This window comes from Carassius gibelio, chromosome A9, assembly GCF_023724105.1.
Source record: "Carassius gibelio isolate Cgi1373 ecotype wild population from Czech Republic chromosome A9, carGib1.2-hapl.c, whole genome shotgun sequence".
In the NCBI taxonomy this organism is placed as follows: Eukaryota; Metazoa; Chordata; class Actinopteri; order Cypriniformes; family Cyprinidae; genus Carassius; species Carassius gibelio.
The window spans coordinates 26,447,645-26,470,151 of record NC_068379.1 but is presented as its reverse complement, the minus strand read 5'-3'; the positions used below and the strand labels follow the sequence as shown (position 1 = coordinate 26,470,151).

At 35.0% G+C, this 22,507-nt stretch overlaps 1 protein-coding gene and 1 long non-coding RNA gene across 7 annotated transcripts in view; one reads left to right on the top strand and one right to left on the bottom strand.

The window, feature by feature from the left end:
- Positions 1-355: 355 nt before the first annotated feature.
- LOC128020272 (uncharacterized) lies at positions 356-21,632 on the top strand. 5 transcript variants are annotated; one of them, XR_008185323.1, is made up of 7 exons: positions 356-654; positions 5,564-5,706; positions 7,470-7,563; positions 10,240-10,298; positions 10,566-10,713; positions 11,455-11,599; positions 21,472-21,619. It is a non-coding gene; the product is annotated as an uncharacterized LOC128020272 (long non-coding RNA). The 5 variants fall into 5 exon arrangements; XR_008185325.1 differs by having other exon boundaries at positions 361-654; positions 11,451-11,599; positions 21,495-21,632; XR_008185324.1 differs by lacking the exon at positions 21,472-21,619 and adding an exon at positions 11,742-12,005 and having other exon boundaries at positions 361-654; positions 11,451-11,599.
- LOC128020271 (protein TANC1-like) overlaps positions 13,623-22,507 on the bottom strand; it is a 152,915-nt gene continuing 144,030 nt past the window's right edge. For both annotated transcript variants that reach the window (XM_052607106.1, XM_052607107.1), the window contains 3 exons: positions 21,554-21,700; positions 20,361-20,461; positions 13,623-16,484 (listed from right to left, as the gene is read on the bottom strand). In XM_052607106.1, coding sequence (XP_052463066.1) covers positions 15,380-16,484; positions 20,361-20,461; positions 21,554-21,700 — 1,353 coding nt within the window. In that variant the 3' untranslated portion in view covers positions 13,623-15,379. The remainder of the gene's footprint in view (positions 16,485-20,360; positions 20,462-21,553; positions 21,701-22,507) is intronic.

The window sequence follows — 22,507 nt, the reverse complement described above, 5'->3', positions numbered from 1 at the left end:
ATACTAGTTATACACACACACACACATATATATATATATATATATATATATATATATATATATATATATATATATATATATATATATATATATAAGCGTTGACTTTTTTTAAAAGTCCGTTTGCTAAGGAATACACGAATCAGATCCATAATGAATTTTCTTTTTCTTCTTTTTCTATTTTTTTTTTTTTTTTTTTTTGCCATTGCCGTTTTTCTTTTGTTTCTGAATTCTAATAATAAAAACCTAAGAGTTAAACCTAAAAATAAAATGTAAAAATTAAAAGAGCTATTTATTCTGCTTACTCATAAACCAGTAGGCTAATATCAATCTATCAAACGGAGAGACTGTGATGGTGGCGCTTCCGGATTTGTTCTACATGTAACCAAAGTGAAAATGACACAAATGTAGTGCTGAAACGCTGATCAAAGCGCTTTGGTGACGTCACGCCGCTCCCGTCAAGCGCGACCGTGACCGTGAAGCTTCTTCACTTCTTCAGATTCACACACCCTCACGCGCTCAGAAGTCACTCAGGCAGCGCTGCTGTGCTCTGCTACGGCTCCTCAAACCACTGTCGGACTCTAAGAAACCTCTCTGAAATCTTCCGTCTCCTTTTACGAGGTCACTGGATGATTTATCTCAAAGTGAAGGCAGAAGGTGAGGGAATTATTTCACTAATCTGAAAGAGACCGCGCGCGCGTCCGTCAACGTGCTAGTGTCCACTTGCTGTTTGTTGTTTGCTCGCTGAATCAGGTTGAAAACGGTCACAAACTCACCGAGAGACGCGTTTTTTATTTTAATCTGTGGTCAAAGCCATCAGGTATAGAATGTATACGAACGCGGCTTTTCAATCTTAAAATCGTGTGTAAAGTAGTTTTCTGTCATGACAGTCCCTTTGTGTACGCTAGCATTACCTGGTCAGTCGGTAGTTGACATTAATGAGGTTTTTCTTATTCAAACCTGAACATTTATTAATAAAATCTATATATTTTATAAGGAACAATTTGATGTTGGACCGTGTGAACAGTTAAAGGGTTAGTTCACCCAAAAATGAAAATTATGTCATTAATAACTCACCCATATGGTGTTCCAAATATGTAAGACCCTCCTTTGGAACACAGTTTAAGATATTTTAGATTTAGTCCGAGAGCTCTCAGTCCCTCCATTGAAGCTGTGTGTACGGTCTACTGTCCATGTCCAGAAAGGTAAGAAAAACATCATCAAAGTAGTCCATGTGACATCAGAGGGTCAGTTGGAATTTTTTGAAGCATCGAAAATACATTTTGGTCCAAAAAATAGCAAAAACGACGACTTTATTCAGCATTGTCTTCTCTTCTGTGTCTGTTGTGAGAGAGAGTTCAGATCAAAGCAGTCTGGATATCCGGTTCGCGAACGAATCATTCAGTTCACCAAATCGAACTGAATCGTTTTAAACGATTTGCATCTCTAATACGCATTAATCTACAAATTACTTAAGATGTTAACTTTTTTTAATGTGGCTGACCCTCTAAGTTCAAACAAACCAATATCGTATTTCATATTGCTTGGCGTGAAAGTAACATATCCTACAGAAAAGCATTAAAAACTGCTAGATCCGATAACTTTTCTTCTCTTTTAGAAGAAAACAAACATAACTCCAGGTATTTATTCAATATAGTGGCTAAATTAACGAAAAATAAAGCCTCAAAAAGTATTGACATTTCCCAACATCACAACAGTAATGACTTTATGAACTACTATACTTCTAAAATCGATACTATTAGAGATAAAATTGCAACCATTCAGCCGTCAGCTACAGTATCACATCAGACAGTGCACTATAGACCCCCTGAGGAACAGTTCCACTCATTCTCTACTATAGGAGAGGAAGAATTGTATAAACTTGTTAAATCGTCTTAACCAACAACATGTATGTTAGACCCTGTACCATCTAAGCTCCTAAAAGAGGTGCTTCCAGAAGTCATAGGTCCTCTTTTGACTATTATTAATTCCTCATTGTCATTAGGATATGTCCCCAAAACCTTCAAACTGGCTGTTATTAAGCCTCTCATAAAAAAAAACAAAACACAACTTGACCCCAAAGAACTAGTTAATTATAGACCAATCTCGAATCTCCTTTTTCTGTCCAATGTACTAGAAAAGGTGGTATCCTCACAATTATATTCCTTCTTAGAGAAAAATGGTATATGTGAGGATTTCCAGTCAGGATTTAGACTGTATCATAGTACTGAGACTGCTCTCCTTAGAGTTACAAATGATCTGCTCTTATCATCTGATCGTGGGTGTATCTCTCTATTAGTTTTATTGGATCTTAGTGCTGCGTTTGACACAATTGACCACAGCGTTCTTTTGCATAAACTTGAACACTTTGTAGGCATCAGTGAAAGTGCATTAGCATGGTTTAAATCATACTTATATGACCGCCATCAGTTCGTAGCAGTGAATGAAGATGTATCAAATCGATCACAAGTGCAGTATGGAGTACCTCAAGGCTCAGTACTAGGGCCATTACTCTTAACGCTTTATATGTTACCCTTGGGAGATATCATCAGGAAACATGGTGTTAGCTTTCACTGTTATGCTGATGATACGCAGCTCTATATTTCTTCGCGGCCCGGTGAAACACAACAATTTGAAAAACTAATGGAATGCATAGTCGATATAAAAAATTGGATGCAGAGTAATTTCTTACTGCTAAATTCAGAAAAAACAGAGGTGTTAATTATAGGACCTAAAAACTCTGCTTGTAATAACCTAGAACACTGTCTAAGACTTGATGGTTGCTCTGTCAATTCTTCGTCATCAGTTAGGAACCTAGGTGTGCTACTTGATCGCAATCTTTCCTTAGAAAGCCACGTTTCTAGCATTAGTAAAACTGCATTTTTCCATCTCAAAAATATATCTAAATTACGGCCTATGCTCTCAATGTCAAATGCAGAAATGTTAATCCATGCATTTATGACCTCAAGGTTAGACTATTGTAATGCTTTATTGGGTGGTTGTTCTGTATACTTAGTAAACAAACTACAGCTAGTCCAAAATGCGGCAGCAAGAGTTCTTACTAGAACCAGGAAGTATGACCATATTAGCCCGGTCCTGTCCACACTGCACTGGCTCCCTATCAAACATCATATAGATTTTAAAATATTGCTTATTACTTATAAAGCCCTGAATGGTTTAGCACCTCAGTATTTGAATGAGCTCCTTTTACATTATACTCCTCTACGTCCGCTACGTTCTCAAAACTCAGGCAATTTGATAATACCTAGAATATCAAAATCAACTGCGGGCGGCAGATCCTTTTCCTATTTGGTGCCTAAACTCTGGAATAACCTACCTAACATTGTTCGGGAGGCAGACGGACTCTTGCAGTTTAAATCTAGATTAAAGACCCATCTATTTAGCCTGGCATACACATAACATACTAATATGCTTTTAATATCCAAATCCGTTAAACGATTTTTAGGCTGCATTAATTAGGGGAACCGGGAACACTTCCCATAACACCCTATGTACTTGCTACATCATTAGAAGAATGGCATCTACGCTAATATTTGTCTGTTTCTTTCTTATCCGCGGTCAACGTGGCCACCAGATCCAGTCTGTATCCAGATCAGATGGTGGATCAGCACCTAGAAAGGACCTCTACTGCCCTGAAAGCAGTGTTGGGCAAGTTACTTTTAAAAAGTAATTAGTTACAGTTACTAGTTACTTCTTCCAAAAAGTAACTAAATAAGTAACTCAGTTACAAATTTTTAAAGTAACTAGTTACTTAAGAAAGTAACTATTGCGTTACTTTCAAGTAAAATTAAATTTTAAATGCTCAAACGTGACCCCACCTCTACCCCTCTTTAAAGGAACTTAAAATACATGTGCATGTTCAATTATTTATGATAAATCTGAATATTATAATGAAATGGACACTTAATACAATACATTATTAACAGAAACATGAAACATTGTACACACATCTAAAAAAAAAGTTGCTGTGGGACAAAGTGAGACTAGCCTCCAATCAAATGGCATGTATGTAGATATTATGTTTATATAGTGGATCAATGCAAATAACACGATAGATTTTTGGGAACTTTTGATATTTCCTTTTATTGTTTCTTTAATTTCTTGAAGGAAAAAGTAATGTATATACTTCTATTTAGAGAAGGCTACTTTTGGATTATTTGGGCTCGTCGCCATACCTGTCTCTGGTTGACTGACTGGCTTGTGTTGTTCGTTGTGTGTCCTGTCCTGTCCGATGATGGGTCGTTCGCGAATGAGCGTTAGTGATGATGGATCGACTCGTTCGCGAATGAGCTTTTGATGAGTCGTTCGCGATTCGCGAATGAGCCGACTCTAAGAGCCGGCTTTTTTAGTTGAACTTCGGGAGCTGGCTCGCATATCTGAAGAGCCAACTCTATTTTTTCAAATTTAGCCTATAGAAATTAAATAATTATGTAATAAAAATTGAAATATTATAGTCAAAGTCATTTAAAGAGCCGTTTGTGAGCCAAAGAGCCGGCTCTTTTCAGTGAGCTGAGTCAAAAGAGCCGAATTCCCATCACTACTATGCGTGCTTTCGAAAACCCGCCCAACTCTACCTCTGATTGGCTTACAATGAAATTTTACTCTACCTCAGCCAATCGTCAGCATTTATGCGCTTGTCTCGTGCTCTGCCCACTAACCAAGGAAGAACAGTAAAAAAAAGTATTTGCCTCTCGCTCAGAGATCTAGTTGGTCTGATGAAAAAAAAAAAAACAGCTTCATCATCAGTTATAGTAACGCGCCGCATTTTTTGGCAGTAACGGTAACGGCGTTATTAAGATGAGAAGAGTAATCAATTAGATTACTCGTTACTGGAAAAAGTAATGCCGTTAGTAACGCCGTTATTTATAACGCCGTTATTCCCATCACTGCCTGAAAGACAGCGGAGACCAGGACAACTAGAGCCCCAGATACAGATCCCCTGTAAAAACCTTGTCTCAGAGGACCACCAGGACAAGACCACAGGAAACAGATGATTCTTCTGCACAATCTGACTTTGCTGCAGAGGGGAAATTAACTACTGGTTTCGTCTGGTCAGAGGAGAACTGGCCCCCAACTGAGCCTGGTTTCTCCCAAGGTTTTTTCTCCATTCTGTCACCGATGGAGTTTCGGTTCCTTGCCGCTGTCGCCTCTGGCTTGCTTAGATGGGGTCACTTGGATATCTACAGCGATATCATTGACTTGATTGCAAATAAATGCACATACACTATTTAACTGAACAGAGATGACATCACTGAATTCAATGATGAACTGCCTTTAACTGTCATTTTGCATTATTGACACTGTTTTCCAAATGAATGTTGTTCAGTGCTTTGACGCAATGTATTTTGTTTAAAGAACTATATAAATAAAGGTGATTGATTGATTAATTGATTTTCATGCATTTAAACAATTAAAATCTACTTTATTCCAGCGACTGTTTGATTGAAATTATGGTTTCTTTGAAATTATTGAATATTGAAAATATGAAGTTTATATTTTCCAACCTGACCCAACAAACCTTGTTTTCGTGCTGTTTGTGTTGTAGAGATGTTGAGTGGCTGGTGGAAGGTGACAGACATCGAGGAGTTACGCTCCCTAGAGAAAGCGTGGCATTCCCGAGGGATCTGAGAGAAACCGCTGCAGAAACACATGGGTTACATGGGGCAGGTCTGCAGCAGGAACAGAAAGGTAGGTGCTCGTCGTGTCTCTTTAAACGCTGTTTAATATTCCTAGAGTGCAGGGCTTTCAGCTTGCGCTCTGTGTCCAGTTTCTGTGATTGATGTCTCTGAGCTGGAGGAGAGCTGGTGTGTGGAGGAACAGGCCATGGACATGGACATCTGTGTCCTGCATGTTTAAGCTTAGCTAATTTTATTAATGCTTTTCAGCAAGAGAGATTAAAAAAGGAAAAAGACAATAAATCAACATTTTATGTTAACAGAAATATCAAGATTGAATCTGACAAAATTATTTCTTATTCTTTGAAACAGTCACACATTACAATTAGTTTTATTTATATATATGTATATGTATATATGTATGTATGTATATATATATATATATATATATATATATATATAATATGAGGGCCAGGACTTTAACGCGTTAATTGAGATTAATTAATTACACAAAAAATAACGCGTTAACTAAGATTCATTAATTACAGAAAAAAAATTCCCGCATTTTTAATAACTTATTTTTGCACCGCGGAACGTTTCTCACTTTATGAGTTTCGGCGGACCGATTATACTGAAGCACCAACAAGCGTTCGCATATCACCGCAGCACATCGAGCCTCAAGTATCACCTCAACGCAAAACATCTAGCAGCTAGCGTGGACTTTAGCATGAACTATGTATTATTTTGTTGGTGCAACTGGCTGTTTATGTTGAACTCTTTATTGTTTTGGCCAAGGTTATTGAGAGTTGGACTTAGTATGTTATGGCCTCTGAAGCAACAGAGAGATGTTTTCTAATAGTCAGTGTTTCCAATGTTCTGAATGTAATTGACAGTATTGTGTATTACTTTTATAGTCCCCTATAGTTTTTATATAAATCAATAAATGTAATAGAAATAATATAATCAAATAATATTCTTTAAAGAATAATTCTTATAAAAAAATATTTTAAGTATAACGTTGAAATTAGGTTGTGGCGAGTGGGGCGGGGCCGAGAGGCGTGGGAACGAGGAGTGAGGCCAGGTGTAGCGATTGGAGATGAGCTGCACCTGCGCCCCACCGCCGGTATCGAGTCCCACGTAGGAGATGGAAGGATATAAAACTGGAGCGACTATAGTGAAGGACGAGAGAGGACCAGGCCTGGGATATTATTTTATGTTTGCTTTTTATTTGTGCGCGTCAGTTTCCGTGAGGGGCTGACACGCTGTTTTGTGTTTAATTTTGATTATTAAAATGTTTTTGATTGTGCGCCGGTTCCCGCCTCCTTCTTCCCAATGAATAGGGAGTTCATATTATTACATAGGTATTTCTACTACTTGTTTTTATTAATAATTTTAATTCGTTTTTATTATTATATTATCCTTTTCATTTAAATCTAAAGATTTTTTTGTTTGCTTTGTTGATATACATATACAGTACACAGTAAGTTCACAGTGAGTTTATTAGTTTGTCAAATAGAAAGTTTTATATGCAATTTAAATATATACATTTTGAGTATTTCAGATTTAACTAATGAACCGTGATTGGTAACTTAGTCTAAACCTTTTTTTTATAAAAAAATTATGTATTATAATTTTTTTTAATACATCAGAACTAACAAAAATTGATAAACTAAAGATTATTAAGATGCACTGTTCAGGTGATTCTAGCGGTTTATAAGTTTAATTATATTCACATTTGTTACGGGGATGTCATACGTCATCATAATCTTGACTAGTCATGCTCTGCTGTGTGTGTGTGTGTGTGTGTGTGTGTGTGTGTGGATGGATGGATGGGAGTTTTCAGATGGCGAGACAATCAAGTTTGGATGGGCCTCTGGTGGGCTGGATAACAGACTGAGGATATGGATTATTTCCCAGCATGCAACAGCAGGTACTCACACTCTCGGTCTCTATCACTGCACCCATCATTCAAAGTTTAAACTGAGGGAATCACTGACTAAAAATATCCTGCAGCAGGCCTGACTGAACTAATATTACATTCACATTGGATCAGAAGTGAAGCCAGTGTTAGTGTATTGGTCTTATACTCAAAAGTCGGACAGTTTTTTCACGGGATGAAAAAATTGAAAGTGTAACTTTTTGCGACTTTCTTTCTCACAATTATTTTTTTCTCACAATTCTTATTTTATATATCACATTTTTTTTTTTTTTTGGAAACAAAGTCAGAATTGCGAATTATTATTATTATTATTATTATTATTATTATTATTATTATTATTATTATTATTTTTATTTTTTTATTTTTATTTTTTTGGACAAACTGTTTATGCAACAGAATACAAATTAAATAAAGAATGAATTCAGCTGTTTATTTCACAAGTCTGACTTTTTTTCTAGCAATTGCGAGTTTATATCTTACAGTCCCGAAAGAGAAAAGGTCAGAATGTTTAGATAAAACAGTTGCAATTACTTTTTTCATCAGTTCACTCATTCAACTTTATTTCCAGACTTAATGTACATTACAAAAATCACTAAAACAAGCCATACAAAACAGTACACTACACATTCACAGAGACCGACATCCCAATACACATTACAGTACATTACAGTACACATTTAATAGACTATTGACTGAGAACTTTATTTTCTTTGGTTCTGTATATCATGGCAACACTTTTTTATTGTATTGTATTGCACATCATATCTATTCTCATAATCAGAACAAATATTTGGCAGCTGTTGAAAAGCAACACTACTCAGGGAAAAAGCAACTAGATCATCAGCATTCATAAAATGATTGACTATGGTATTACCAAGTATACATGCAATACATATGCCTTAATACTTAAAGATAAAAACCTAATCAATATAATTGGATTCTTTCCAGGACCCTTTGATAAAACACTAGCTGATGCAGTTGGCCTATAGTTATCCAAACGTCATGTCTTTATTAAAGTCAACAAGGTTACCGACAGCGTAGACATGTCTCATAAAACCAGTGAAGCAAACTCCGAGAAGAACTGCAAGCCTAGGGCTCGCAAATGTTAAATGTTCAGCTCTAATTAGATCTAAACCAGCAGTTTTCTTATCTTTGAGCTGCATTATTGCTTGATGTACCTCATTTGTTTAACGCTCACTCATAAAACCGAGCAGAATAATGTTGTCTCCAGGGCTCTGCTATGTTCTCTGCTCCAGAAACACACTCTATAGGGAACGCTATTGTCACATTGCTCCTATTTGATGATCCTTTCTGAAATCATTCACATTTCTTTGAAGCAGATTTTCCACAACCCTCATTACTTCATGTTCATGTTTACAGATATAATGAACTACATATTTAGATTTAGCATTAGTTAACTTTTTCTGGTCCAGATGTGTCCCATGCCTTAAATGCTTCCTTTGCTTCATTCTGAAACACTGACACATGCTTTATCCACCCTGGCTTACTGTTATATTTCTTGTCAAGGCATGTAAGATGAGGTCTGCTGGCCTCTTACACTGATCCCACAATATCATCCAATCTAATTTGACCAAGCCAAGTCTAATTTTACGCTCCTAATTCATCTCAGACAAACTTTCAGAAACAACAATCATTAAAAGTGGTCCATGATCACACGTTTTCATTCACTCAAACATTGATACATTATTTTGCTTATTCAAACATTCATTCATTCACACATTCATTGATTCAATCATTCAAAAATTCGTTCATTCATGCATGCACACCTACATTCATTAATTCATTCAAATATTGATACATTCATTCATTCACACATTCGTTCATTTTATTTATTCAAAAATTAATTCATTCATTCAAACATGAATTCATTCACACACTCATTCATTCACGAATTCATACGTCCATTCATTCATATATTCAAACATTCATTCATTCATTCATTAATACACACGTACATACATACATTCATTAATTCAAATATTGACACATTCATACATTAATTCAAACATTCATTAATACACACATTCGTTCATTTATTAAAAAAATCATTAATTCATACATTAAAGATTTATCAGTAATATCTGCATTTATATGCCCAACCACAAAATCACTTGCAAAATGATATTCATTAATAAAAGAGCTAATAAAAGCAAGTCTATTCAAATATTCATCGTCATTTTATTGAGAATCATATGGTGTGCAAACATTTAGGATAATTAACTCTTTGACTCTATTTGAACAACTTATCCGTGCTGTGAAACACCAGTCAGCTTCAACCTTAATGATAGTAACCACTGAGTCCAATGTTTTCTGTCACAGAGTAACACCTCCTCCTGATATCCTTCCTCTCACTACACCCATCCTAAGATCAGTTGTGCATGTGCCAGCCCCAACAAAACTGTCATTAAAAGAGTTCAATTTCCCCCAAGTTTAGACAGAAAAATCTTTCTCTCTCTCTCTCTCTCTCTATAGAGAGAAAGAGAGGTATATATAGCTATATAAACACACATCTTAAGCATTGTATTTACATGATCTAAAATGTTAAAAAATTGTTGAAATACTCCACTTTAAAATAGTTTTTAATGTATTTTCTTTCTTTTTTTTTAATTGCATTACTTGCAATTTAAAAAACATCTCTCTGCTCAGTCTTCTGCTGTCCTCTGATGTGTGCAGTTCTCATTTGATGGACAGCTGCTCATCTCTGGGTAAGCCCCGCCCACTCGTCGCGTCTTTGCTGCTACTGGCTTATTTTAATAGAATAGAATGAATAATTAATGCTTTTGTCATTGTATTTGTTTTATGTATTTATATTTTTCCATTTAGCTTTATTTGTATTTATTTTGGCACTTCAATATAAACTTTTTTTAATTAGTTGACCAGGCAAAATTAATCTAATTTCTATATTTTTTGTAACTTTTTTTTAGATTTTTTAATTTAAAGTTTCTTTCACTTTTTTTTTTTTTTTTGCACAGTTTGTCCAGCAGGTGGATCTGTGGTGTCAGGTTCTGATCTCAGTGTATGATACAGCATTACATAAAAAATAAATCCATAACCTGCTGGATCTGAACAGATTTAAAGAACAACAGTCTGTCTGGGCTCAGATGCTAGTTATATGACACGGTGAGTGATTGACGTCTTTATTTTGATGTTTTGAGGTTATTGCATCGAAAATATGGTTTACAATATGGTTCTTTGGTTAATATCTATTAATGACACTGAAGAAGAAATGTGACTTGAACAGTTCTTTCTTTCTTTACCCTGGGTATAGAGCATTTTAAATGAGCGATCATGCATATTCATTAACCACCAGTGCATTGATATATGAACCAGAGTTCAATTAATGGAAGAGTTATGATTAATGAAAGATTATTTATGATTAGGCTTTGGAAAACCATGCGATTTAGCGATCCAACATGTATGCTTTGCCAAACTGCAATTAAGATTTGTATTTAAATCATTTAATATCAATTGTATGGGGTGATTATTGATGACATATGTGCTGACAGGCTTATAAATCAAAAATCCATCTGTCACACCACATAATCACTGAAACTAACTAGTGAAAAGAAACGGCTTGTTAACCGTCTAAGCAAGACACAGTAGCTCTTTCTGAAAGAACAAATCAGTCAAGAATTTTTGAATGAACTGCCTGAACGAATGATTCAGTGAGTCTTTTGATTCATTCTTGAAATATATTTGTGTTTTGAACAAATTGTTTGAGTGAACTATTCAGAGATTCTTTCAGTAGAGTGACTCTTTTCAGACTGCAGGAAGAGACACGTTGTTTGGAATATGATGAGATGTTCGGCATTGAGGATGATGATGATAAAGCTCTTCCTGTTTGTGTGTGTGGACAGGAAGGAAGTCCCTGGGTCACTCCAGAACACTGCTCAGCGATTGGTCAGAGGAGGATGTGAGCGAGTGGCTCCGTGATGAAGGATTTGAAGCTCTGATGGACACGTTATCATCTTAAACACAGAGACACTGAACACTGAAGCAAACACTGGTGAGGAAACACTGACAAACCTGCTTCAGACGATGTCCTTCATGCTTTATTAGGAGTTCTAGAAAACTCAAAATCACATTTTTATTAGTTATTTTACTATTAAAATTTATTATTTACATGCAACATACTTATAACCTTTCAGAACAGCTTAGAAACCATGTAGCATTCAAATGATACTTTCACTCCTGAAGAAGAGCGTCATGGACACCTAAATATGATTATCTTTGAGCAAGGGACCCCCATTCTAAAATGTAAAATGTAAATATTTATGTATTAAAAAATAAATAATATAATGAATATTCGTATTATTTAGAAAATATGTAAGTTCTGCCACATATTAATTTTTTTAATCTATTCTCTATAGTACTGCACTGTTAAGATGTATTATGTAGATGTCAATTTTATTATTTACACAAATGTTTTTATTACTTGTTTATATACAAATGTATGCAATTAATTAATATTTTATTATTTATTTACAAATTTTATTTAATATTTGACAGTTTGTCTTTAAATTAAATAGTTTAAAATCAAATAATTTAAAATATAAATGTAAAATGCATATATATATATATATATATATATATACATATATATATATATATATATATATATATATATATATATATAAAATATAGTGGCATGCAAAAGTTTGGGAACACCTTGCTTAGAAGAGATTTCTATTTTAAATAAATGCTGTTCGTTTAAATTTTCTATTCATCAAATAATCTTTCGAAAATGATCACAGTTTCCAGAAAAAATATTAAGCAGCAAAAACTATTTCCAACATTTCTAATAAATCAGCACACATGAGACAAGACTGGAGTATTGATGCTAAAAATTCAGCTCACAGATCACAGAAATAAATTCTATTTTAAAGTACATTAAAATAGAAAACCACTATTTTAAATTACAATAATATTTCTGTATTTTTTATCAAATAAATGCAGCCTTAATGAGCAGAAGAGACTTCTTCAAAAAAGAAAAATAAACTGCATATCTTACAGATCCCAAAATTTTTAAATGCAGTGTTTGTGTTATATATATATATATTAAAAATAATAATGAATTAACTTATTACCAGTAAATTGAATGCATCAAATTGCCTGAAACAGCGTTTGGATGATCCTGACTGTCTGTAGGGAGTTGATTGATTGGCTGATTATTTCGATGAGTTGAGTTTAACACCTGTGGGTGATGCAGCCTGCGGGTCGAGCCAATCAGATGCTTTTGTCAGTCTGGTGGTGTCACGAATGTATTTAGAGTCATCAGAACCTGCTGATAATATGATTATTAGATTGGAGAGTCACTGATCACACACGCATCCCGGGCAGAGTCTGATTGAAAACAGGATCCTCACGTCTCTCTCTTCCAACATCCATCATGCGTGAAGTCCAGCTAGCTGCGTAATGAAATTAATCTTCATGCTGTATTTGCTAAAAATGAGCCTATAACAATATCTGGATATTAAAATAGCACTGTCACCTGCTTCAAAGTTATGGAAATTAAAGGAATAGTTTAAAAAAAGCATCATATGACCCCTTTAAAACTAGCAGTTATTTTTGTATTCAACATAGATTTATCTTCAATTTAATGTAACTGAATAAAAAAAATGTCCTGTCTTATTTAAATTTTGATTAGCTAGTAAAAAAAAAAAAAGTGTTCAGCACACATGGAAAGTTCAGTTTATGACATTAATATTGTTTGAGAAATAAAATGCGATGTTAAATGTGGCTTGTATAACAGATTTGATTTTGGAAGTTTTATTTTCTTTTTATTTCCTGAAATGCAAAATGTATTTTAAATACAGAATGCTATGAGACGTAAAAAGATTTTTCCAATTGCTATTTATAAAAAATAAAACCAACTCCATAAAATGTAATATTAAATGTAATGCTCAAGTGTCCAGACCTTTCTTTTCCTTTATTAAAGGATGTTCTCCAGATCATGACAGTTTATCTTAATTGGCGTGTCCAAATTACAATCTAACATTTAATAGTGATTAATAATAATGAAGAAATACTTTTTTTCCTGTGGGATTTTTTTATTTCCCATAAACGGATCATGGCAGAAATGTATTTTAATACAGAATGCAGTCACAACTCTGAAGGCACCAGTTGCAGAAAAAAATATATATACACATTTCAAATACAACATCTGCCCATATCAAACTTGATTTTTCATATTTTTTCTCCACTTCCTTCACATAAACTTTAGCAGGCGCTCGTATCAAGATGCCTTCAATAGTTTTGCAAAACATCTCGGTTTCATATTTCTTTTAAAAGTAGCTGTGCAAAAATAACTATATAAAATATATTGCTTTGACAGATACCAAGCAGGAGGCGCTGTGAATAAATTAATCTAGACAGGAATAACAAGCAGGAAAGAACAGACTTCAAATGTAATGTACAAACAGACCAGCTACGAGTTTAGCAACCGCAAACATGACATAAACCAAAAATGCATGAAAAACTCAATCCTCTTTTTTATTTTTATTTTTTATAAATGGTCAAATACACCATCTTCAAACACAAGGTGGTAAATACAGATTGCAATAATATTTACAGTCCATAGGGGAGGGTCTGGTCTGGCAACATTAACCCTTTATGCACAGGATCAGTTCTCAATGGGATCCTCGGATTCAGTGTGACGCAGTGATCGAGCCCCGCTTCAGGTGTTTACCATCTGTTATGGTCTTCAGAAGGGCTTAAAAAATCAATAATAATAATCCTGAAATATTCCATGTTCAAAGGGCTTAAAGAAAACACGAGTAGGAACAGATTCATAAAAAGTTTGAACTTAACTTACAGAAGTCTGAACTTCAGAATTTACATTTAATATATTTCTGAGTGAATATTGTGTTTATAAATGCTCCAAATCTTTTTAGATATAAAAGCTATATATGTGTGTGTGTGTGTGTGTATGTACTGTATATATGTGTGTGTGTGTATATATATACGTGTATATACATGTATATATGTGTGTATATACATACACATATATACATACACGCATATACAATATACATACATACATACAAACACAAATACACACACACATATATATTATTACTTTGAGATCTGTCAAACCTTTTGATCTAATGGCTTTGATTTTTTTTTTTATAGACAAATGTAAATTGTCCTTACATATGAATTTCTTTATAAAACTTACATTTTAATTAAAATGGGTGAGTTGAAACTATTATTCTACAACATGGAAAATAGAGATGAAATGTGTGTAAACGTTTTTGACACTGTATTTTGTATCATGAACTTTTTGATTGATTGTGTTGTGTATTGTTTTTATATCTATGATTTATCATATTCATACAACTAACTTTCAAAAGTTTGGAACGCCAAGGATTTTTTATTATTTTTGAACGAAGTCTCTCCAAAGCTGCATTTATTTGATCAAAAATACAGTTAGGATTGTGAAATATTACAATTGAAAAACAACTGTTTTCTGTGAGAATATCTGTTAAACTGTAATTTATTTCTGTGATGCTCCGCTGTATTTTCAGCATCATTCCCCCAGTTTTCAGTGTCACACGATCCTACAGAAATCATTAAAAATATGCTGATTTACTGCTCAAGAAACATTTCTGATTATGATCAATGTTGAAATCAAAGGACGTGTCTACATATATATATATATATATATATATATATATATATATATATATATATATATATATATATATATATACAGGGGCTGGAATCATCCTCAGATCAGATCCCTTCATCTGAAGGGTGTTTTCTAGGGTCACTGCATATAAACGTCCTAAACATTGGACTCTATAAAGGATCTCTTTGGTTTGATTGCCGCTACATGACTGGAGTGGTTTTCTCGAGTTGAGCTGGACTGTTTGCTCACACTGTCCATGTATGAATGTGTCATGGTCAGAACCGGTTTGCTTTCTTTATGGCAGAACTCTTTAGCATGCAGACTCCCGTTGTGCAGGGCGGGACCCTTGAGCGGCTCGTAATAAGCTCCGGACGGTTTGCCGTACACGATCTCACCCATCAGACCTGCAGAAGTCACGAGTCCTTCAGTGGAGTGACTCTGCCAGCCTCGAGACCCCACCGGCTGCTGCTGCTGCTGAAATCGAGCCGTCTTGTGCATGATTCCCATGAACGGACGGGGTTTGTACTCCACAGAGCCGGTCTGGCTGATCTTAGGCTTGTCCGATGTGGTTCTGGTGCGCATGTCCGGGCCTTGCGCTTTCCCGCTGTCTGATAAACTGCTGCTGGACGCCAGGCTGCTGGTGGAGCTGGAGACCCTCATGCTGGGGTCTTTTCTCAGCTCTTGACTTGGAGCTCCAGAAGTCATGGAAAGAAGCGTCCCTTCTAGAGACTGAGTTTTGGAGGAGTGCACTTGGATGTCTGTGTGGTTGTTTGCGGGCAGTAAAGGGCTGATGTCGATGTCTGGTCCGTCCTTTAGCACAGTGGATATGTGGCGGCTGGGAATGGGGCTGGACGGAGCATACTGTGATTGGTTTTTTGTGTGTGTTGGTCTTGTGGATCCTGCTTGTAAGGATCCCAGATGCTGGTTGGTTTTGACGATCTGTGCCTGTTTGCTGGGCTGCAGGACGAGGCTCTTCTGGTGTCTGTGAGGCGGTGAAACCGAGCGTCCGTTTGATGTCTGGTTTAGTGAGTACATGTTTTGAGACCAGGCTTCAGAGTCGTCATCCTCCTCCTCTTCCTCGTCATGGATTCGCTCCGTCCTGTCGTCCTGCTCTGGATCGGCGTGCTCTGGGCTGCTCAGGTGTTTGCTCTGCATCTGTTTACACTCGTCCTCGACGCGCGCCAGCAGACGACAGATCTCGCGGTTGTTGGGACAGATCTTCGTGGCCTCGTGCAGGTCATCTAACGCTGCGCTAAACTGTCTGAGAGCACATCGTTCATAAAGAGATGGAGAGAAAATCACAAGAATAACTGAGACTGGAAACACTAACAATTAAGACAGAAAAAAGAACCATCACTCAAATCAAAACTCTACGGACATGTTTGCGAATTTTGTAAAATTATTCTAAACTTTTTTCTCTATCATTATTTAGCAACTAGCAAAGAAATTATACAACATTTAGCATTATATTTCACTCTCTCGCTCAAGTCAGGTTCTTACATTTTCTGAATTACATAAAAAAAAAAAAAAAAAATATATATATATATATATATATATATATATATATATATATATATATATATATATATATATTTTTTTTTTTTTTTAATAAAAGTTATTTATCATTACGAATTATAATAAAAATTTTAAACAACAACCTCTCACTCCATTTATATTTCATGGCTATATTATATTTTAAATTAAATTTACTATAATAATATTGTTATTTGTATAGATGCATTGGTATTTTATAATTATATTGGATTTTTTTATTGGATTATTTATTGGATTTTGGGTCGTTGGGTGCTTGAGCACCTGCCCCTTTGCCCTTTGGTGCCCAAAGTGCCCTTTTGTCAAAGCAAAATTTCCTCTATTTTTATTTTTTTGTCATAACGTTTCCTTTTGTGAATGCCTGCTCATGCCCAATCTAAATATTAGTAAAATTTTGAATAATAATTTAGCCGTCAATAAGATGACCAACATGATGACCTTTGACCTGACGACGACGACCTCCTCATCCGACCGGGATGATTCGTCACGCTGCACGCATTTTTTTAATTGTCAGAGGATATTATTTTCAACACCGCGGAAGATCTGGTAAGTGGTGTTTCATTCTCAGCGAAGTGATTTTGATATTTATTTACTTATTATTATTTTACAAGAACAACGTGATGTGAGAACATGCAGATATGTTGCTGTGTGTAGCTGTAGTGTAGAAGTAACTTTAGCGTGCTGTTTGAGGGAAAAACGTTTCACAGGCATCGAGGGCAGAGGCGTCATGCCAAGTTGATTTTAAATGCAGCTTCCAAACGACCAAAAAAAAAAAACAGCAGAATAATATTTTTATATATTTGATATAATCACACTGTTGTGATTAGATCGTTCAGCATCAGCTGCTAAATTCAAATCTGTGTTGGCTGGCTGGCGCTGAGCCAGAGACGTTTGTACAACGCTTCATGATGATAACCAATCAACGATTCTGTTGCGCGAATGCAATGGCCAATCGGAGATGTGCAGAAGAGTCTTCATGAAACGCGGTGTTTTTGTTCACTTGCTCGCTGACTGAATTATTTAGCGAATTCTTTTTTCAGAGAGAGAGAGAGAGAAAAAACAACAAAAAAATCCTGATGTGCATAATGTAATATAAAGTGCTTCAGTGATTTTAATGGGAGTTTTTGAGAGTGCCTGAACACTGGCTAGACTGAATGAAAATGTTATTTGATAATGTAAATGTTCTTTACTCTCTGTAAAATGAAAGTGTTAAAATAAGTAACTTACAATATTGTTATTAAAATTTACATTAAATGCAAATTCAGTCGTATTAAAAATATTTCATGGCATGATATGGCACTTAAGTAAAAAGTCTGGGTTTTATGTGTAGTTAATAGATTACACTACCTTTCCATTTATTGATCAAATAACAATCTATAAAGGTGCAAAACGCGTTTACTTACACGTTTGAGAATCGAGATATTTCCTGATATATTAAGCATGTTTGGAATTGTTTTGAATAAAAAGGAAAAATAAATAAAACATAAGCCTATATAAGTTATACAGTGCTTTCATTGCATGACTCAGTTTTTGTTGTTTTGTATCAATATTTAAGGTGGACTTATTGATTAGGTGCAATCTATTAAAATAATAGATTGATAATGAAATAGGCAAATGTAGACGCACAAGTGACAGAAAGAGCAGGTAAGCAAGCCAGGAGACAGAGGCTGGTGAGAAAGAGGAAAATGTAGAGGCACAAGTGTTTTCTATAGTTTTTACTATAACAGCTGTTCTTAATTATTCTGTAGAACAGAGAAGAAAAAGCCATCAGGTTGGGACAATTTAAGACATTTCTGTTTCTAATCCTAGAGCTATTATTCGGTGGAAATAATTTTTATTTTTTTACTTTTAAACTTAAAATTGTCTCTTCAATTTTTTTCTTTTTAAAAACTGCATCACAGCATTTGCTGCCGTATCAATACATAATCATCCATATTGATACACAAATTGGCAAGGAATGCTTCACAATATATTGCTGTATTGCTATTTTGAACCGCGGTATTTAAAGCCTTGTTCCATGTGCCCCTTTTATACTTTGAGCACCTGCCCCTCCAAAGGTCTCTGCACGGCCCTGCATCAGAGGGTCATTTAGAATTTTTTGAAGCATCGAAAATACATTTTGGTCCAAAAATAGCAAAAACTATGACTTTATTCAGCATTGTCTTCTCTTCCGTGTCTGTTGTAAGACAGTTAAAAACAAAGCAGTTTGTGATGTCGGGTTCACGAACGAATCATTCGATGTAACCGGATCTTTTTGAAACAGTTCACCAAATCGAACTGAATCCAATACGCATTAATCCACAGATGACTTAAGCTGTTAACTTGTTTAATGTGTCTGACACTTCCTCTGAGTTAAAACAAACCAATATCCCAGAGTAATTCATTTACTCAAACAGTACACTGACTGAACTGCTGTGAAGAGAGAACTGAAGATGAACACCGAGCCGAGCCAGATAATGACTCGTTCACGAGTCAAGAACCGTTTCTGTCAGATGCGTCCGATTCGTGAACCGAGGAGCTGATGATACTGCACATGTGTGATTTAGCATGAAGCAGACCGACACACAGAGTGTTTGAAACGAACTGATTCTTTTGGTGATTGATTCTGAACTAATTCTGTGTTAATGTTATGAGCCCATGTGCAGTCAACGCCAATGACGCCATTGCATCGAGCGCAAAAGAATCGGTGAACTGTTTTCTTCAACTGGTTTATTGAATCGAACTGTCAGAAAGAACTAACGTTACTGGTCATCCGAGAACCGATGCAACCTGTTCATCTCTCTCTTCACAGCAGTTCAGTCAGCATGCGCAGTCTCGCTTGTTTCGCTCAATGATGTGCCAGCTTCATCAAACCTGCCATCTACAGTTCTGGCAGTGGTTTGTAATGGAATGATTCGTAACATTATTATAATTGTAACGAGTAACGATGCAGCACATAAAAAAAAAATATCGGAGTAAAAGTATTAAACTCAGCGAAAATATGTACTGAAGTAAAAGTGGAAGTAGGAGAAAAAAATTATACTCTAGTAAAGTACAGATACCGCCTTTTAGTACTTAAGTACAGTAGTGAAGTAGTTCTACTTCGTTACTATACATCTCTGTATATATATATGTATTTGTATGTATGTGTGTATATATATATATATATATATATGTGTATGTATATGTATGTATGTATATGTATGTACATATGTGTATATATGTATGTATGTATATATATATATTTATGTGTGTGTGTGTGTGTGTGTGTGTGATTAGAAATAGAAGTCATTTAATTAAAATGATAACTTTAAGAGATTACAAATAAAATGTATTTGTATAATTTAATTTAAATTAAAATATAATATAATTGTAATCAACCAAAGTAAATGGGTAAATGAAGTTTAAAAATTTTTTTATAACCTTTTATAGATTATAATTTTTGAATTGTTATAATCAACATTTAGCATTCAGTTTGATATTTAATGCAATTAAGACTTGACCAGAACAGACTCTGCATGTGAAGTGCACTAGTGATGCCTTATAATGCTGCCTAAGTAGGCGGCTCACTAGGTTTGGAGCAAATGAAAGTGCATCCTGGTCTCACCTGCTGCTGCGTTTGGCTCTGGCTCGAGCATAGTACGCCTCGTACGATTTTGGTTTGAGCTGTAAAGCCTTGGTTGCAAACTCCTCCGCCAATCCAAAGTCCTGTCAGAGAGAGTGAAGTGAACATCAGAGAAGCAATCATCCACTCAGACAGAGCTGCACGGCTGAATAGCTGTAGATTGGTCCAAGTAATTAATGAACTCTTCAGCTTGTTCAATGTGTCATCAGTCAAAGGTGATAAATACTGGAAACTGGCTCTGGATTGTGTCGGAAGACCTTTTGGAACCGGGCTATTACTTCTGAACAGACCTTCAAATCAATTCGAGCCCTCGGAGTTATCTGCATCTTTCTCTTCTTGCCGTGTTTGACATTTTGAGCAGAGAAAAACCACAATCTGATTGATCCAGATCAGCAGAACCAGCTCTAGACCCTCACTAAAATCACATTTAAATTATTATAGAACATATATTATGAATTGACAATTAGGGATATCAAGTATTTACAGTCTTGATCATGATTTAAATAGGGATAAATAAAAACTTAGCATCAATAATAACAAATGAAATAAAATTTATGTTCAAATTTGATAATAAAATAATGTGATTATGTGTGCAGTACTGTTGACTAAAATGAAAATAAATCAGGAATAAAATTATATTTATTATACAATTTGATTATAATATACACAGTAAATCCAGAGAAACTTAAATTTGTCAATAGTTAAGTATGGATTTGAGTAAAATTTTAATACTTGTTTTATTCTGAAAAGGTATGATAACATATATTTTCAAAATTTCCAATAAAAATATTAGTCATTAATATTAAGAAATTAAAATAAATGTTTTAATTTGTTGTGATTCAAAATCACAGTGTTATTCCACCAAAAATCGATTAGTTAAATCATAGGTAAAAAACTGAAAACTAAAAGCGAATTCATAATATGAATAAATTGTGTATAAATAATCCTAAAACAATAATGGCAGTCTGTTGTATTTCAAAACTATGGTGTGGATTGTAAAACCTTTTTTTATGCACGATGTTAGAAAAAGCTGGATATACACCAGTATTAATAGATGAATTCAAAATCTGACCATTATACTGTACGTGTCCAGCTCCTGATGGATTTCTGTCACAGAAAGCTATCTAAATCAGCTGACTGTACAGAAGAGGCAGAAGTGAAGGAGAGCACATTACGTTGGTTTTCCGGCGGCAGCGGGAGAGATTGAGGTACAACGACACACGCAGCTCCTTAAAGGCCTTGAGTTCATCAGCGAATCCCTCTCTGGGAAACTTCCGGAGTGCGTACTGATAGCGCTGAGCCGCTTCCTTCATCTTCCCCCTCTGAGAGAATCACACACACATCAAGTCACTCAGTAGTGATACCAGGACAGTCAGGCACAAGAACAGTTAAATGTTCCCGACGTATGCAATAAAAATGTGCAATATCCTTATATTTATTTGTTACCCCTCCATCCTACTACATCCCTGCATCTTACTCAATTCTATTCCATTATCATCTATAGCACAATCGTTTATACAACTTATTTATTTACAATTTATTTTTTTGTCTGTGTTGTCTTCTTGTTGCATACTTGGCAATAAAGCTCTTTCTGATTCTGATTCTGTTATGTCATTATTTCCTCGCTGGATTCAAGCTCAGTGCATTGATTAGGCGTTTGGAGATCATAATTTCCATTATTATTTTAATAAGTGTTCAGACATTAATATCACGTATCAAATCTCTGGAATTCTTTATTATTATTAGTCAGACTCAACATTGATCTCTCACTCTCTCTATCGATGTGTGTGTATGTGATATATATATATACACACACACACACACACACACACACACACACACACACATATACGGGTGCTGGTCAGATAATTAGATTCTCATCAAAAAGTTGATTTATTTCACTAATTCCATTCAAAAAGTGAAACTTGTATATTATATTAATTTATTACACACAGACTGATATATTTCAAATGTTTATTTCTTTTAATTTTGATGATTATAACTGACAACTAAGGAAAATCCCCAAATCATTATCTCAGAAAATTAGAATATTGTGAAAAGGTTCAATATTAAAAAGACACCTGGTGCCACACTCTAATCAGTTAATTAACTCAAAACACCTGCAAAGC